Below are 20410 nucleotides of genomic sequence, written 5' to 3' on the forward strand. Positions count from 1 at the left end.
GAGACACTTGTATTCCTGGCCATCTTCTGTTTGCTGGCAGTGTTCGAAAGGTTTTCAGTCACACATCTGCAAGATTTGCAACATGCTGACATAAACGTTCTGGTGTACGTGTGCGAACATAAGTTACGGTAAAAAAGGCGGCAATCGGCACCCTTTAGCAAGTCATTATGGGGATTTTTTTCTTGCTGCAAGGGTCTTTGTAAACGGTTTCAAATAAACATTACAAAAACTGTTTTTTTTGTTGTTGTTATTTGTCATGATGAGCAGGGGCCCCAAAAGTATTTCAACCAACACAATCTCATAGCAATTTGTTTTACATTTGTCAAATTGGTATGGATTCTATGAATATGATCCAAAAGGTTTGACAACCAGAAAGTGTTTATACTTCCATGCATCACAGAAGTAAATAAATACGATATACGTTAAGTGTTTTAATCGTGACGGTGTAAGTACATTATATATATTGTTTTATAATTAAACACTTTACAAACATTTTTCTTTTTTATTAAATGTTTAACTAGAAAGATGTTCAGAGAAGTGATACACTACAGTACAATCAACTTGGATGTTCAAGTTATTTCAACTTAAATTACATTAAACCGATTTTTAAAAAATGAGTTGAATTTTAAAAACCAATGTAAAACCATGTCATAACTTGTTGATCATAATTTTTTTTACAGTGAGGCTTTTAAAAACTGAATCAACTGAACTATTTGCTTTTCAAAATGATTTTTTTTTTTTTTTTTTTTTGCAAAGCTCTGTAAAATTCCGCACTCTGGGGACATCTGCTGGTTAAACTAAACGCATTGAGATTGCAGCAAAAATACAACTTTTATTAAATTATAAAACTTAATACTTTACATTTTATACTGCTTCATTCATGAGTTCACTTAAGATCAGGTCCAGAACAAAGCCTCGTTTCCAGAAATCACTTGACTTGGTCAGTTTGAATTGAGCACTCATTCAAAAGATTTTTAAGCTTCTTAATGCTGTGTTTTGAACTCAGTCATATCACTATTTGTGATACCTCCCCTCACTTATTTTGATATTTTGCAATCTAATGTAATGACAGTCATACATTTTCTACACGTTGGGGCGATTGTATATTCTTTCACTGCTCATAAAGGGAGAAAAACGGGCAAGGAAAGAGCGATAGGCATACAAAGGAAAAGAGAGAGAGAAAAAACAGATGGGAATTTTGAATTTGGGTCTGTGTATGTGTGTCTTAGAGAAAGGGAGCCTCTTATTCTCTCTCAGCAGGAGCTTGGCCTAAACTTCGGCCTAGTCTCGTCTGCCCAGCAGGAGACTTTCCTGAGCTGACTGCCCAAGGGAGGGGCACCTGCCCCTGCCACAAACACTGCAGCACAGGGAGGGGAGTGTGAGGATGGAAAGACACTCAGGATTCCAGGAACAGGAACATGTGTTGGATTTATGAAGCACACAGGTAACACAAAACGATGCAGTGGAAAAAAAGTGAACTATTTCCCCCCCATACGTACCTCTGAGGTCCGTCTTCAGGAGCTTTCTGCTGCCTCCTTCAAAATTAGAGCTTTCTCTCTGACGGTCGCAGTGGTTATTGTTGGAAACCTCAACCATACCAGCTCTTGGTGACTACCAATATAAACTGACAGCTTATGGATTTGCTTCCCTCCCTCATGGCAATATTTTCCACTGTTTGGGTTCGTTGGATACAAGCATATGTTTGAAGTTTATCACATGCTCAATCATTCAGACCCTCTTGAGAGAGAACAACGGAGAGGGTCTGAGTTCAAGACCCCAAAGTCTTGTTATTAAACTATCAGGCTAAGAACGTCCCCCGAAAGACTTCTTAATGCTAAATACTATTCAATTAATCTGAATCAGCATGAGAAGCATCCATTGAATTAAAAGAAATAATTCACCCAAATCAACATTTTTTTGTACTTTACTCACTTTTACTGAGTCATTTTGACACAATATTATCTTCTTTCTCTTGTGAAATGCAAAAAGTTGTTTGGCAATGAAAAATTTCTTGCAAATAAAGATCGATTTATACTGCCAAGCTCCAGAAAAGCAATATATATCACAGAAGTTGTCCATTTGATTAATGCGCTATATTCTAAGCCATACGATAACTTTGTGTGAAGAACAATCGCAAATTTAAGCCATTAACCACTGATTATATTTATGCATTTGGCAGATGCTTTTTATCCCAAGAGACTTAAATTGCATTGAAGGTACACATTTTATCAGTTCTTGCTTTTCCTGGGCATCAAACCCATGACCTTAGTGTTGCTAGCTCCAGGCTCTACTGTTTGAGCTACAGAAAGGCACTCATAAGTTAAATCGCATAACATATGACAGACTGTGATTCAGCATATTTGAAAAAGCAAATGAGATATTAGAGCTATGATATTGAGGAAGACTAGCAGTGAACACTGACAAATTACATTTGCAAATTACCCCCCCCCCCCCCCCCCCCCCCCCCCCTCTACATCTTCTTTTTTGTCCAACAGAAGAAAGAAAATCATAAAGGTTTGGAACAACTTGAGGGTGAGTAAATGGTGAACTATCGTTTAATATAAAATAACTGACACATTAAATGCATTACAATACAATTTCCACAGGATTTACCCAAGTGAAAAGTGGATCATTGGGACAAACTGAAGCTGTTGTGGCAACTGTATTCTCATGCAATAGGACATCATTTTTGACTTTCAACTGTCTGATCACACCGTGAGGTAGGAACATACACATACAATATTATTCCTTCAAGATGCTGTAATGTTTCTCAGGTAAATGGAAACACATGCCTAAGGAAAATGAAAAGAGAGGGAGGTGCACACATCAGGTCCTCATGGAGTCTCATGTTAGATGGCGTTCTTCCAAACTACATTATAGTGGCTGGATGGAGCTTTTAGACCAAATGATGAGAACATGAGTGTTTTATGATATAGCTCAATGAAATCACAACCTCAAACATAACAATGTTGTTTAAAGGTAGGTGTTTGATCATTGTATCCAGCTTATCTAACTCAGTATGTATAACATTTATGTAGTTGTGTATTGTTGATTTTTATATTCTTTTTTATGTTTCATCTTAAAAAACACCTGCCAAGTCCCAATTACATCTCCAAGGGGCTAAAGACAGACACCCATGTGACACACACACACACAGACGTCTACAATCTTCACTGCTCTCTTTCAAACAACAATAGTTCACGTGCGTCACAGAACAGCAGGCAACCACAAACCAATACAGTGCTGCCATTTAACAATACACATGAATTGTACATATTGCAAATACAAGGTTCCTTTTTGGGTAGTCTATACTTGTTTATGATGATGCCAATAAGTCACAAACTGCAAACATAGTTTATTAACCAAACATGAAGGTTGAAGCACACACACCAACTTTTGTGGGTCAGTTTCAGAAAGTGCAAAAAGCTGATACAGACTCAATAAGGCTGATATTATCCAATGAAAACACAGTCACATCCAAGCACTGCAGTGCAACACACACACACCCCATGCAAGACCCACAAAAAAGTGAATGCTAGCAAAAGCATAGTCCAGGCCAATGCAGACACATAAATAAATGTTTCCTGAATGAAAACCATATTTCATTTTTTATTTTATTTGCACAGTCTCCATCTCTCCCTCTCTCTGACTGTTTTCTGTGTTTTTCTCTTCATTTCTAATTAATTTCTCGTCCATTCTCCTTTCTAATGTCTTTCTCCATCTCTCTGCCCTTCCCTCTCTCTTCATTTTCTTCACTGAAAACCCCACTCATCTGCTATTGTAATAAGGACAGTTCTGCTTTACAGTGTCACGTTTCTGCAGTATCATTTAGCCAGTGTCAGGAAGTCTTCTAAAGCTTCCCAGAAGACTCATTCAGATCATGAACCATTCTGTTGTTGTTCTTACATAGAATATTTCTTTATTGACAATTGCATGATATAATAAGCACCTCAGATTTCATTTATAATTCTTTCGGCCAAGCTTTCTTGTGCAAAGCAATGCATTATTAAACAGTAAATCATAACAAATATAATACAGGTAAGCTATAACAATTAAAACAAAATCTTTTCAAAAATATATCTTGAAGGGTCCAGGCTTGGTGCAATTTTTCAAATACAGCATATTTTTTTAGAACATTTGATCTCAATTTTAGAGATATAAATATTTCCCTAGCTGACATTGTCCATAAACATGCATAAATAGGGGTAAAGATACGGTTTTAAAAATGGAACAAATTTGTGTAGATATACTGAAACAATTTACAGCGGTCAACATTTGAAGTGGATCAAAAAAAGTTCATCAAAGTTGTTCTAAGACAAGAACGGGTATTGTTCAAATTTCATGTATAACTTTGATGAAAGGTTTTGATCCACTTCAAATGTTGACTATTTTTGTAAGAGTGGTTCAAAATTCTAAATTTTGTTTAAAATTGCACAATTCAATTTAATTGTGACACACACAAAAAAAACAGAATCAGGTAGAATAAAAAAATGAATGATTCAAATAAGGTGCCAATAAATAGACAAAGTCAGGATTGTAACAGATCTGTTGGCTAAAATTATATTTTAGTTATAATGAAGTACCTCACGGAGAACGTAATGTCCTATTGGATTGTTTATCCTGGCTTCATGACAGAAGTGATTTTTCCTCCTCAAAAGAGCAAACTCTGACAAGTCCTTTAGCTTTGAGCCAAATCCATGTAATTTCTCCTTTGCACTTAAACCAATTTGGTAGTTAAATGTTTCACACCTGCTTTTACAGTATCCTGGGGGCGAGTCACGAATCCTGACAAAGCTTGTTTTGTCCCTTTCAAGTTGTCCTATAAACAGATGTTTCACACATTTTTGTCCACTAGTATTTAACAGCGGCTTGACCAGAATTGATTGCTATGTCAAAGGTGACAAACCCTAAAGACTTCTGTAAGTTATCATCACTTATTATTTCATTTTGGTTTGCAGGGACCATATTGCTGATCATATTAACTGATGATATATGTACAGGGGTCCAGGGAGCAGAGAAGACACACCATCAGTGGCTTGGATTAAAGAGTATTATTATATTTGCACAGCGTACAAAGCTATAATCTTTAAGCCCTTTAGCACCAAAATTAGTAATCTTTGTAATGAACATAACTATGCACAGTCTTATTGGTCATGGGCTGCACTAATTGGCGAATAAAATAATGGGCAGCTGTTATTGTTGTTCAGAGCTGCCCTTGTTGCAGAGTGGGGCAGCCGCACTTATGGCCTTCCTGCTGGGACGCCTGCGCTTGCCTGTCAGCAGTGTGTAGAAGAAGGGATTCACACACGAGTTTCCATAAGTCAGCCCTGTGAGGATGCGATTAATCGTCACCTGCGTGCCCACCGGCACCACGCGCAGAACCTCGGGCCGGTACAATGGTAGAAGCTGCCAGATCCAGAATGGAAGGAAACAAGCCCAGAACGTCAACACAATTCCCAGGATGAGGAGCAGGACTTTGGGGCGAGGTGCACGGGGCGGGTAGGCGTTGCTCCCTCCGACCCAAGCTGGCTGCGTCTGAGATACCCAGTAGAGTCTCCCCAAAGCTGCATACAAAGCTCCGATGGCCAGCCCTGGTCCTAGGATACTGGTGCAGAAGAGTACGCTGAGGTAGGCTTTCGAACTCTGCTCGTCCCAGGCGGGAACGCACAACTTGCCTTCCTGGTTCTCTCCATCCTCGAGGTGCAAAGTGATCATCATGGGCAAACTGAGAGCCACGGCAAAGCCCCAGGCCAAAGCGACTCGCAGGAGTCCAGAGGAAGGTGTGGACGAGGCTACCAACGGATCGGCCACAGCTCGATACCTATCCAGACTCATAGCAGTGAGGGTGAAGATGCTTGCGTGCATGGTGAGCAAATCCAGACTGAGTAGGAGCCGACAGCCTAGTTCACCGAAGGCCCAGTCAGATGCCAGGCTGTCGTACACGATGAAGGGGGCAGTGGAGAGGTACACCAGGTCTGCTAAAGCCAGACTCAGAACCTGCAGGTGAAGGGAGGAAGAGGAGGAGGACGAGGTGGGAGAGGAGGAGGGAGAGAAAGAAGGGGAGGAGGTGCCGAGGCAGGAGGAGCTGTAACAACAGGTAGGAGAGGTACGCCGCCGCCTGGACATCCTGCGGCGGCGAATCAGAAGCCCTAGGGTGTACAGGTTGCCCAGAATGCCCAGTAGAGAAAGGAGGGATAGGAAAAAGCAGAAGAGAGCAGTGGAGGCTACACTTGGGGATGGGGAGAGAGAAGGAGAGGATGAGGGAAGGGAGAGGTTAGTGAGAAAGGGAAAGGTGTATGAAGGGGAAGAGGAAGAGGAAAGAGAAGTAGAGCCAGAGACGTCCATTTGTCCTGGATGGCAAGAATCCCAAGATGAGTGACCTTCTGAGAGATGTAACTTCAGCGTGTATTAGGGTGTTTACTGTGCCCAGGTGATCAGAGAATCCAACTTTGAAGGGGAGAGCTGTGAGTGGACTGCTTTAATGGGTGAGAGAGAAGAGAGAGACAAAGAAACACTGATTTTATAAAGTTTATTTTATTTTTTTAAACTACAAATTGGCAAGTTTGTCAAAGTACGCAAAATATCATGCATATCACAGATTACAAGAACTATAATATTATGCTCAAGATAATTAATCGTTAGATGCACAGCATCAGTTTTGACAGTATTGACAGAAATTCGTACAAATCTACATGGGTTAATAAAACTGATCAAGTAGCCTAGTTAGGCTATTTAAGATCAATGATCTCAGCAGCGCTGGTTTAAGCTGCTCTAAAATTTCCTCACAAACCTATGAAATTTTAAGCTTAAGTCCTGAATTTTTTTTTTTTTTATAAATAAGACAATGTGAAACACTTGACTGTAGGCTAATTTTGCATATATGTCGTCATAAAGCGGCATGGCACTTCTTTTCTCGGAGAATTCTATATTCCTCGTCATAATGACGGGTGTGAAGATCAAAGCCCAGCCGGGGGGCGCAAGAACACATACGGGAGAGAATTATATGTGGCACATGGTGACCCTGAGAGAGAGACGGGTTACGAGGCTACGAGCTACTGTTGCTACAGTGAAGCACTGGCACAGGCAGTAGGTTACCCGCTGCGCCCATCACCCGTACCAGGGTGCTTTAAATAACACCTTTTAGATCGACACGGAGATTGGCTAATTTGAGTTAATTTATTTATTTATTCAATACAAAAATGAATTTAGTTCATTTAAATCATAAGATGCCCAGCTAAGCCAATTAAATAAATAAAAACGATTTAATAATTGTCATAGGCTATACGCAAACTGAAACTCGTGTTGACTAATTTTAGGAACTTAAAACGAACTAGGCGAATGAGTCCTATCATTTTAGTTGTTGTAATTTATTGTTTTCATAATGTAAAAATGTCGAACACATGTAGTCTGCATTGAATCAGGGGAAATCGGGGAATGTTGCGCCAAGGAGTGAGTTGTAACACCATCAGTTTAACCAAATAAGCTACAGGGGTGATCATTCATTCTTCATGACAGGAGAAGTGTGTTGCGTGTAAAAACATATAAAGGATTTACAGGAGAACAAAAAAAAAATGCATGTTGAAATGAATGATGACAGAACAAGAGATATCATCTGAATCAAGTTATGTTAATCTTGTTTAATTTTATATGGGTTATAACGTCCACACAAGCTCTTCACCTGTTTAAAAATAAATAAATAAATATCAGACGGGGAGGGTTGAAACCGTTTCCATACTTTTGTAGCCTAGCCTATAAAGACTTTAAAAAAACGGGAGTGTCCACTTGACACGAACGCACACTGTGTTTTGTGTAGGCTATTGTTTCCATTTTTATGTTCTTCTTTATTTATTGTGTAGCCTTTTTATTTGCTGTTTTGAATTAAATGAAATGTAATGGTGCGATGATTAGGCCTATTTTATATTTGCTTACCACTAATGTAGCTACATGTTAAACGAAAAATGTTTCCTACAATCCGACATGGAAATATTGTAACAACTGCACTCTTTGTAGCAACTTGACATTAATTTAATTAATGTAGCCTGTTCGTTGTAAATTTATAATAGCCTACGTAACAGAGACATATGGAGATAGAATATTAACCTATAGGCCAAAGTTTGTGACACATCACGCAAAAAAACAAAACAAAACAAACAAAAAAAAAAACAGCATTTCAGATGTTAACGAAAAATGTGTCACAACACTTCCCGGTCTTCCCCTATCCTATTAGATAATACGCATCCTTAATATAAAACTCGATGGTTGTCGCATGCAAGAACGGCATGTTCATTAGACAGCTGAAACTGTAAGTAAGCTAGGGCTACTATTATTCAAACAAACAATGTCTCAGAATAATAAACTGTAATAAATACAACAGCATTACGCATAGGCTATTTGTTTCGTTTAAATTCTGAGGACACAACAAATTAAATTAATTTGATTAAAATGAGCTAATACAGTAGCCTATTGTTATTTTTGAAACCCTAAAATTGTCTTACCCTTAAATTGAGTATTCAGAGATGGCATGTTCCATATGTCGGCATATCCACGCTTCAAACCGCGAGACAATGACGAAAACCCCACTCTAGAATATTCTAATTAAATTGTGTATTTGTAAAGTATAAATCAAAAAGCTCAGCGAGGTGTTAATGTTCCTCTAAGGGCAGAGTTAAAGAAACTTTAGGATGGTGTAGAATATCTCTGTCACAGTCAGTCCACTCCCCATATGTTGTCTGAAGCAAATGAAGGGAGGGATGAAGAGAGGCTCTGCTGAAAGACTGGAGAAAGAAGGGTGTCTTTAATAAAGACCAACTATTATGAATGGCCTTGGAGGGAGACAATTGATCTTCATTGGCAGATGACTGAATGTGATTTGATGTTTAGTCTCTAACCCTGACTGATATACTTAGTGGTGTTCATTAACTTCTCTCTTGTGATTAGATCCCTTCAGCCCACTTTTAACGAACATTTTTACGAGTGAAAAATCTGTGCTTTGGGGCTGTATTTATCAGTGCCAAAAGCAATACAGTCAGTATACCATAGGAAAAACACATGTAAATGTCAGGGAACAATATTTATGTCCACCATCCATCAAAGTTATTTGGGTTTGGGAGCATAAAAGGAATATTTTAGGTAGAATTTATTAGAGAACTTTAAGAATTACAACAGCAAACATGAAAAGGTACGTGAAATGATTTCAGTTTTACAGGTACTCGCAGGACAAATGAACATGTTATTAAACCCATTCTTTGAGGCTGGACTGAATCATGCGTGAAAAATGTTGGATGAAATTTTGATACGCGTCAAAATCCAAACCACAGCCGAGGCAATGAAAACCATTTAATCACTTAAAAAATATGGTATCGCTCCCTAACGACCATACAGGAATACATAACCATTAATGGAGATAAACCGTTTCAGTGGAAGGACATTTTCACCTCCTTAGTCATGCAAAACTTAAAATGATGCATGGTGTGGATATCTTGGAAGTAGCTTATGCTGTCCTTTAGAGCCACATGAATGGATTAAAGGGATAGTACACCAAAAAAAAAATAAAAAAAATAAAAATCAATCATCAATTGAGTCATCATGCACCCTCATGTAATTCCAAACACAGACTTACTTTCTTCTATAAAACACAAAAGATGTTTTGAAGAATGTCTGTTTTTGTCCATACAATGAAAGTCAATGGGGTCCAATGTTGTTTTGGCTTTCATAGAAACAACAATTCTTCAAAAAATATTTTCTTTTGTATTTCATAGAAGAAAGAAAGTTATACACTATGGATCGACATAAGGGTGAAAAATGATGACAGAATATTCAATTTAGGATAAACTAACCCTTTAAACTTTTGTTAAACCAAGAAGGGAAACAAAAAATGGGGAAAGTGATACTTGAGCTGCATACAGTTTTGATTATGGGGACTGGTTTTCCTTTGTTTTGATATCATTTTGGTGTAAACCACAAAAAAATGAAAGATTTTAACCAGTCAGGTCAGAATGTGTAAATCCAAAACACCAAAATCGAATTAGATTCTAACTGGGAACAGTGGCTAAAAGTTAACCATATGACCAAGGTTAGTTATCATATCGTGCTTCTATTAATATCCAACCTTATTTGAGCTCTAAAGTGATCCTGAGATCTTTGAAGCACACGAGTGGGTCAGTGGACACATGTTCTTTCCTGTAAAATGAAGATGATTCATTAGATGAAGGCGGTCCAGAGTAAAGGAACAACCGGAGTAAATAACTGTCCAGTGAGAAAGAAAGAGTAATAGAGTGAGAGAAAGAGACAGACAGAGAGCAAAAGTTACAACCCCGTCTCCTCATGAGCTACTGACACCAAATTCAGCGTTGCACCGTGTGCCAACACACATCTACACAAGGCCAACAAACACATATCTGCACATCTACTGCACTCCTGCCAACACACACACCGCTGACACACTTCAACTTAACACCACCTCTGAACACCCGATACGGTCAACACTCAAACACATCTAATCAATGGGGTAAGGAGAGTATGTGTGTAGTGACTGACCACAAGAGCCCAGGATAATCATCGCAGCCCATAGAGCCCGCTTAGTGAATTAGTCTCCTGGTTCAACTGTTCAGTGTTTTTCTATACGCTTCTCATTTGACCGCAGTGACCGCGGTAAGTAAAGTGAGTAAAACTAAAGGCATTTGAGTCACCGAAATATTTGCAAACACTCATTAAAGTGAATTACTGTTAGACTACTAAAAAATAATTATAGAGCTTAAAAACGGTCAGATCACTTTTTTCTCAGAAAAGTTCAGTCTAAAATGGATATTGTAATAAGATCAATCAAAAATCCACATACCTTTAATACTGCATTTTCAAATAGTATAAATTGTATACATTAATGCAACCACAATCCAGTTGTTCATTGTTCTTATAATGGGCCGATTAATGGGCTGTTTTACCTCAAAGGTTATTTTATTTTATTTTTTATTTTTATTAGATATTAATGGCTCTTATGACAAATTGCTTGTGATATTTACCATTTGTAAATTGCTTTGAATTTATTTTATTTTATTTTATTTTATAAGATATTATTGGCTCTTATGACAAATTACTTGTGATGTTTATCATTTGTAAGTTGCTTTGAATTTATTTTATTTGATTAAATATTATTGCCATTTATGACAAATTGCTTGTGATGTTTATAATTTGTAATTTAATGTTTATAATATTTTATTCTATATTTTATTTTTATTTATGTGGAAGGCAGAAGTGAGAATATATAGCCTATATATATGTATATGTATATATATGTATGTATATATAAGTATATGTATATTATATGTATATATAAGTATATATATGTGTGTGTGTGTGTATGTATGTATATGTGTGTGTGTGTATATATATATATAAATATATGTATATTTATTGTGTGTATATATATGTGTATATATGTATATTTATATATATATATATATATGTGTGTGTGTGTGTATATACGTGTATGTATATGTATACAGTATGTATGTGTGTGTGTGTGTATATATATATATATATATATATACAAAGCTATTTTACATAAACATGTATGACAGTTCACCATGTCTGAAAAAATATATATATAAACACTATAAAAGTAGTCGACATGCTTGTGTGATATTTCAAGTCTTCTGAAACCAGTTTGAATATGCAGAATGGAAAATAACTTTTAAGAGCTACGGCTGAGGAGAAGATTATCATGAATAATGATTTTTATTTCCAGTCTGTTCCTCTCACAAGCTATGAACTGTATTCATGGCATTTTCCAGATTTATTTGTTTAGCTGAAAGGGATAGGTCACGCAAAATGAATATTATGTCATCACTTTAGTCTTCTTTTTTTTCAAACAAGAAAAGTCATTGGGACTTTAATTTTATGAACAAACAGTCACTATGAATTTTTCTGAAAAATAACTTAATGTTGCTTTACGTTTTTATAAATCGCAGCATTCAGGTTTGGAACAACACAAGCGTGAGTAGATCATGACAGATTTTTAATTTCATGTTCTTTAGAAGCATTAGACTGGTAATCCTTTCTCAAGCCACTGCTGTGTTTGTCTAAAATGGGTTTCAACTCTTGTGTGAAGTCTGCAGGATTTAGAGAGGTGCTCTGGGCTTAGCGTGTCTCAGGCATGTGCTGTATATTTGAGAACACAAGATGGACAGAGACAGGCACCAGGGCCAAGACGAGAAGAAGGGCAACATACCTCTCTCTGCGGGGTGTGGGGAATTTCAACAAATACCTGGCACAGGCCTGCCAAAATAGGCAAAGGAGAGAGAGATTAGTAGAAAGAGAGACAGACGGGACAGAGACTAAATGAAAGAGAGACACAGAACGTTTGTCTGATGTCTCACTAAAGGATGGATTGTGATTAACAAATACAAAATGTTAGCAAAATATGAAAAGGGAGATGGAGAGAATGATAACACACACACACACACACACACATACACACACAATTTCTATAATATTTTCTCAGCATGCTTTTGTACTGGCTACTACATAAGAGTTAATGTTGAAATTTTGGAGTTTTTGCACAAAATTAATAAAATAGATATGAGATCTGTTAGTGTTTAACATTCTGTTATGTTAATATTTTATACATTACATTAGTACTATAGTAAACTGCATGTTATTAGCTGCTAGTCTTAGTGTATTGAAATTAAATAAGTTCACATTACTCATAATATTGGTTTAAGTTCCCATAACTTGTTGGGTTTACTCAATTTAATTTGTCATGGTACCACATGTAATTCAGATCTACTTAATTTTTTTACTTACATTTACTCAATTCATAAGGTACATTTCATAGTTTAAAAATGTATGCTGATCCAGTGTATATATATATATGTGACCCTGGATCACAAAACCAGTCACATGTCGCACAGGTATATTTGTGGCAATAGCCAACAATAAATTGTATGGGTCAAAATTAGCGATTTTTCTTTTATGACAAAAATCATTAGGATATTAAGTAAAGATCATGTTCCTTGAAGATATTTTGTAAATTTCCTACCGTAAATATATAAAACATTTATTTTTGTGAGTGAATGCATCACAATCGCGAACATAAATAGCCAACTTTAAAGGCGATTTTCTCAATGTTTCAATTTTTTTGCACCTTCAGATTCCAGATTTCCAAATAGTTGTATCTCAGCCAAATATTGTCCTATCCTAACAAACCATACATCAATGGGAAGCTAATTTATACAACTTTCAGATAATATATAAATCTCAATTTCAAAAAATTGACCCACACTCTAAAAACTAATTCAGAGGACCTTTAGTCATTACTTAAATATATATATTGTTGTGAAATAAAAAATCAAGTTCTGAGATACTGTTAGACTTTTTACTTGTAATTGTTATTTTATTGAGCTGGGATGACACACAAATTATGCCTATTGATTAAACATACTATCATGACTTGTCAGAGTTTAACATTTTCAGTTGATCAAAAATTAATTTAATTTTAAGTTCTGTTAATGTAAAAAAACAATTTGATGACGTGTAAACGGTCCACAGTTACCGTGTGCATGTTTAAGGCCAGACGAGTGTGGCCACAGCTGAAACTCGCTGAAGCGTAATGTGGTGAATGGTAAGTAATTTTATGCTTACACATATTCGCATTCGCTCAAGATTCTGTTGGTGATAGCCTACTGTAACCGAATACCGAAATCTGGATGTCCTTACTCTGAAATTTGAGCAGTGTTGATAGTAGGCTATACGTTAGTCTGTGTGCCGAGGTAAAGTTGGCTAGTAGCTACGCTATTTGTTCAGATACTTTGCTCAAAACAAGTCGGAGTTATGTAGGGCCCTATGAATTCCGTTTTAGTTTTCCAAATTTCGTTTTTATTGTTTACAATTGTGACAGGCGCCCGCGCATTTTACTGAGAGAACGAGCAGAGAGAGAGAGAGAGCGAGAGAGACCCTCCTCCGGCCACGCGCGCGCACTCTCACAGTCTTCAAACTGTCTTGTTCTCCCTCCCTTCCTCGCGCATATTAACGTTAATCAAAACTGATATTACCATCAAAATCAATAGAGAATTGACACGATGGTAATAGGTCGGAAGACCGAAGTTTCACGTGAAGCATTCAGAGATTGTTCCCCCTTAGCTACCGCTGGGTGTTAATTGTACTAAAATAACGTTGCCTTATCTTCTCTGAAAAGCGTTCCGCACATTCAGCTGACATAAACCACACTTTAAATAAACGAACGAAACCTATCCAGTGATGAAATGTTTTCTGTGTTCCTGTCCAATGACAGTGTAGTGACCATACATTTCAATTGAATGTTTGATTTGAAGTGATAAGTCGGCTATAGGTTGATTTCTAAGAAAATGTATGCTTTACGTTGTATTAGAAAGGACATGGTAATACAGTTCATTTAAATCTTTTGAAAGGGAAATATATTAAAAGATGAATGTTACATGTATGTTTAAAAGAGTAATCAACTTCAAATAAAAACAAAAGGGCTCAACTTAACTCTTGCAGAGATCAACTTAATTATTAAGTTCATGTTAATTAGAAATGTGTTTTATTGTGGCCAAAAAAACTGCTTCACCTAACTTAAAACATTATGTTGGATCAACTTAATTACTTGCATTCATGTTGAAAATTATTAAGTTCGTGTTACTTAGAAATGCGTTTTATTGTGGCCAAAAAAAAGTAATTAACCGTACTCAAAACATCGCTTTGAATTAATGTAATTCTGCCAGCAGTCTTAACATAAAAATTCTAGTGGAAAACGTTAACATATTTTTTTTTGTTGACCCAATGTTTTATTTTTTAGAGTGCATGTGACTGGTTTTGTGGTCCAGGGTCATATATATATATATATATATATATATATATATATATATATATATATATATATATAGCTTTTCACCTACTGGCTTGTGTATCTTACGCTAATCTTATATTAAACTTGGCACTGTGTACTTTGCATTTTGTTCTTGGCATTGTGTACTCGTATGACAAATTGCTTGTGATGTTCCTCATTTGTAATTCGCTTTGGTTAACAGCATTCGCTCAATGAATAAATGCAATGTAATGTAATTAGCATAAAAATGCTTGTGGAAATTCATGTCTTTTCTGGAGGAAACTGAACTGCTCTCATTTTAATAAACATGCTTTTAGATTTTCAGCTAATTACTGCCCCTTTCAGCCACTCATACATTTCTAAAAGAACAGACCTATCATCCTCATTTCATGCTGCTCGCTGACATGAGGCCTGTAGATTAACACATTAGATTTCGTGGTGTGTGGTGTCTTGATGCCTAAAGCTTAAGGGTAAGGTTCTGCCCTTCCCAGGGTGTCTCGCTTCACATCAAAGGGATCATAATTGCTAGACACAACTGCACAGCCCCACTGGGACCCCCAGCTCAACCTGTGTGTGTGTGTGTGTGTGTGTGTTTCAGTGCTGTGCAACTGCACATGGGTTTCTAACAAAAACAATCTGATTAAGGTACCTTGACATAAATAATCACAGACCCTTTAAATGGCTTTAAACCGCCCTTGTGCTTTGCTTACATTATGTTAATTAATTCTCCAGTCTTCGTCAGCCAATTGACAGATTGCCCCCATGTTTGACTTCTCCTTACAGCAGATTTAATTAAATGGGCGGACATTTTTGCGCGTAACAAACTGTTTGTTTCCCTGCAGACTGATTAGTAGAGTTCAAGATGAAATATTGATCCTCCATCTCTGGTGCTGATGTTTATATTCACGTCACTTTCAGTAGTTCTCTGTAATAAAGATAAAGGACTGACATTCCTCCGACACAGTTTGTTTAATGGCCGACTTGCAAGCAAACTAGACGCATTGAAAATCTTTAGACTTTCTTTTGCTGTATCTATGCATATGTCAGAGAAACAAACATTGCAGATAGTCTCTTTGTTTGTTTTTATCAATACCTTATTTGGACCAATAAGTTGATTAGGGACCAAATTTGGTAATTTTACACTGTTTCACATATGCATATAGTCAAGTATCAGCAAGGCTGTGAATCGTAAGCAACACAAAAAGTGCTGTGCCTGAATGAATCAGTGCTTTTGAAGGAATAGATTGAGCAAATGATTCAATGATCAATTGATTCATTCATAAAGAGAGTAACTTATTTTGTTCCTGATTGAATCAGTGCTTTTGAATGAATAGATTGAGTGAATGATTCAATGACTCACTCATGAAGAGTAACTTATTTTGTTCCTAAATGAATCAGTGCTTTTGATTGAATAGATTGAGTGAATGATTCAATGACTCACTCAATGAAGAGTAACTTATTTTGTTCCTGAATGAATCAGTGCTTTTGATTGAATAGATTGAGTAAAATGATTCAATTACTCAGTCATGAAGAGTAACTTATTTTGTTCCTGAATGAATCAGTGCTTTTGAAGAAATAGATTGAGCAAATGATTCAATGATCAATTGATTCATTCATAAAGAGAGTAACTTATTTTGTTCCTGATTGAATCAGTGCTTTTGAATGAATAGATTGAGTGAATGATTCAATGACTCACTCATGAAGAGTAACTTATTTTGTTCCTGAATGAATCAGTGCTTTTGAATGAATAGATTGAGTGAATGATTCAGTGACTCACTCATGAAGAGTAACTTATTTTGTTCCTGAATGAATCAGTGCTTTTGAATGAAGAGATTGAGTGAATGATTCAATGACTCACTCATTAAGAGAGTAACTTATTTTGTTCCTGAATGAATCAGTGCTTTTGAATGAAGAGATTGAGTGAATGATTCAATGACTCACTCATGAAGAGTAACTTATTTTGTTCCTGAATGAATCAGTGCTTTTGATTGAATAGATTGAGTAAAATGATTCAATGACTCAGTCATGAAGAGTAACTTATTTTGTTCCTGAATGAATCAGTGCTTTTGAATGAATAGACTGAGTGAATGATTCAATGACTCACTCAATGAAGAGTAACTTATTTTGTTCCTGAATGAATCAGTGCTTTTGTTTGAATAGATTGAGTAAAATGATTCAATTACTCAGTCATGAAGAGTAACTTATTTTGTTCCTGAATGAATCAGTGCTTTTGAAGAAATAGATTGAGGAAATGATTCAATGATCAATTGATTCATTCATAAAGAGAGTAACTTATTTTGTTCCTGAATGAATCAGTGCTTTTGAATGAATAGACTGAGTAAAATGATTCAATGACTCAGTCATGAAGAGTAACTTATTTTGTTCCTGAATGAATCAGTGCTTTTGAATGAATAGACTGAGTGAATGATTCAATGACTCACTCAATGAAGAGTAACTTATTTTGTTCCTGAATGAATCAGTGCTTTTGTTTGAATAGATTGAGTAAAATGATTAAATGACTCACTCATGAAGAGTAACTTATTTTGTTCCTGAATGAATCAGTGCTTTTGAAGGAATAGATTGAGCAAATGATTCAATGATCAATTGATTCATTCATAAAGAGAGTAACTTATTTTGTTCCTGAATGAATCAGTGCTTTTGAATGAATAGACTGAGTGAATGATTCAATGACTCACTCATGAAGAGTAACTTATTTTGTTCCTGAATGAATCAGTGCTTTTGAATGAATAGATTGAGTGAATGATTCAATGACTCACTCATGAAGAGGAACTTATTTTGTTCCTGAATGAATCAGTGCTTTTGATTGAATAGATTGAGTGAATGATTCAATGACTCACTCATGAAGAGAGTAACTTATTTAGTTCCTGAATGAATCAGTGGCTTTGAACGAATCAGTTAATTGAATATTTTAACAGCTGCATCTGAATATACTTCCCTCCTATATAGGGTGAAAAGAGTAGTATGTCCAAATTCAGTGAGATTCTGAAGTACTCCAACGGACACTTTACTATAAGGCCATGGGAGAGAATTTGTAAATGACAGTGAAGATGCACAAATGATGAGGTCATATGAAAATGACAACATAACGAATGTAGCTCATCCAGATTACATTCATACTATCATACTTTTTTAACAGCCGAAAAGTAATTACTTATTCAAAAGAAGTACCTATCAGAGAATATGCATTTTCACACACTGTTTAATTCCTGAAAAAATAAGTGCCTTTGGATAAATCGGTTGACTGAATGATTCAATGACTCACTTATAAAGAGACAGCCTGTTTAAATCCTGGATTGTTTCATTTCACTACAATAGACTAAAAAACGTGCATTTGTTTTATGAGATCACTGACTTGACTAACTTACAGTTTTTTTTAAAGAGACAGTTCACCCAAAAATGAAAGTTTTGCATCATTTACTCACCCTCAAGTCTGGCAACCAGACAATTGATGGCACCCATTGACTTATTATATTATATAATATTTAAATTGTGACATTTTGAAGAAGAAAAAGTGAAATTGTAAAACGTTCTCCAATTATCTTCGTTTTTACTTACAACTTTGAAAATCATATTTTACAGTGTCAGGCGAGAGAATCCATGGTTTTAGTGGGCCGACCCAACGATGACTGAAAATTTCCTACATTAAAATCTTTGTTGAAAGTCCATTCTTGACCTTGGCCATACATGAACACTGTATTTAGATGAATGACCTTCACACATTTCCTAAATATGCTCAGGCAGAATTTCAATAGTTAGCTTTTATTCTACAAAGCAGAGCATGCAAAAAGTACTATTACATAAGTATTGCTACTATTACTTTTGATGGTGATATAAAGAAATTGGTTTAATGCAATTGTGAGCTTCTAGTTGACTCTAATGTATCTATTTTCCTCCAAAATTGTAGTTTTTGAGCTTCTTCCACTGCAAGAACAAAAAACAAACTGAGTGAATCTGACTTTCAGCTCAGCGTTTTATAGATCTGGCAAACCCAAGGTACAGAGATTAAATCAGACTCCAGTGGAGATTGGCTTTTGTTCAGTTGGAAGTTTATCTTATTCCTTGACCACACTGAACATGTGCTGAAAGGTAGCAGAGGATTACGTCTGCATTTATGGAAGTTAGATTATATAATCCTAGTTTCCATGAAAATGAACTAATCATGCTTTCTAATAGCTGACATGTGGAAGATGTACGTAAGCTGAGACATATCTTCTATTTTTGCATTATATTATTATTTAATTAATTTAATATTCTTTTTTATTGAAAGCAAAAAGCATTTAATCAGGCAAAACAAATTATAGTGATGTGGAAATAAGCTTCAGACAGAGTTCAAAAACAAGTCCAAATGTCCTAAAGTTTATTAGGCTGTACAAAAAACAATAGTATGTGGTTATATTATAAATAGGACTTTAAAGCTGCAAATTAACACCGCTATTAAGACCACTTTCATCTTATAAATCCATTTTATTGTAAAACCACACATTCTTTTACATTTAGAGGCACATTCATTCCACTGTTTAAGCCAGTCACACAGTATGTATAACCATGTCCAGGTGAGTTTCTTTTTTTACACTTATGTAACAAGCCCCTTTTTCACAGTGAACCGTGTTAGCTGTCAAAAATTTTACATGTTCAGCAAGTGGCCAATCAAAAGAAAACATTATTATTCTCTCACGGTCTATTCAGTCAAAACAGAAAGAGTATGTTCAGTCTGATGAAATAGAAACATTCTGCCCTCTAGTGGTTTATATGTGAAACCTCATCTGTAACAAGAAATAACGTTAACTTTTATTTCAATTTATTAATTATGTAAATGTATTTGAATTTATTTTGATCGACTAATCAAAACCCTCCACATACTATGTCATGTATGGCTGTAGTAAAACATAAAACAATCAGTCTATAACTATGAGCAACACATGTTGGCCATAATATAACCAAATATATTTGATCAGTCATAAATAAATTATTAATGTAGTTTGGATAGCCAATCGTTTCTCTTCTATCCTGTTAGCCTGTCTCTCTTTCTGATTCTGTTTCCGTGCCTGGAGAGCATTTTCCATTGATCAATCTCAATCTTTTTTTTTCTTTTTTTCTTTGTCTCATGTAAGATAGGCTAAAGGGCTAAGAGGCATCCCATTTATTCCATACATGTTTATATATATTTTTTCTACTTGTGTTATACTTTGGTGCTGTAGATATCAGTTATATCTACACACACTTACACTTTAGAATGGACCTTGCCAGTTTATACTGCACTAATGCTAATAAAACGTGCTGTGATGTTGTTAGAACCAAATATTTGCAGCTAATATGACGTAACAATGCAACATTACTTCACCAAAATAACTTTTTGTTACAGTGAGTGTCAATGGAATGAAACAACGACCTCGCCAGTGTATAAAAATACTGCACTAATGCTAAAACGTGCTTTTATGTTGATAGGAACCAAGCATTTTCTGATAATATAACGTAACAATGAAACATTACTTCACAAAAATATTTAGATTTCCTTTCCGTAAGTTTGAGTGTAAATGTCACGAAACA

The 20410-nt window shown here is 35.9% G+C and overlaps 1 protein-coding gene across 2 annotated transcripts; it reads right to left on the reverse strand.

Moving 5' to 3' along the window:
* Positions 1-4773: 4773 nt before the first annotated feature.
* uts2r3 (urotensin-2 receptor 3) lies at positions 4774-8646 on the reverse strand. 2 transcript variants are annotated; one of them, XM_079894954.1, is made up of 2 exons: positions 8496-8646; positions 4774-6473 (listed from the first exon to the last, which is right to left on the reverse strand). In XM_079894954.1, exon 2 carries the CDS (start codon positions 6343-6345, stop codon positions 5194-5196), a length of 1152 nt encoding a protein of 383 aa, XP_079751080.1. In that variant the 5' UTR covers positions 6346-6473; positions 8496-8646; the 3' UTR covers positions 4774-5193. The 2 variants fall into 2 exon arrangements, with proteins under 2 accessions (XP_079751080.1, XP_079751079.1); XM_079894953.1 differs by having other exon boundaries at positions 4774-6476.
* Positions 8647-20410: the final 11764 nt, after the last annotated feature.

The sequence above is a fragment of the Squalius cephalus genome (genome assembly GCF_949319135.1).
Source record: "Squalius cephalus genome assembly, chromosome: 15".
Taxonomy (NCBI): Eukaryota; Metazoa; Chordata; class Actinopteri; order Cypriniformes; family Leuciscidae; genus Squalius; species Squalius cephalus.

Bases quoted from the DNA above. Each gene is read 5' to 3' on its own strand.
- uts2r3 (XM_079894954.1), bottom strand. From the start codon at position 6,345: ATGGACGTCTCTGGCTCTACTTCTCTTTCCTCTTCCTCTTCCCCTTCA.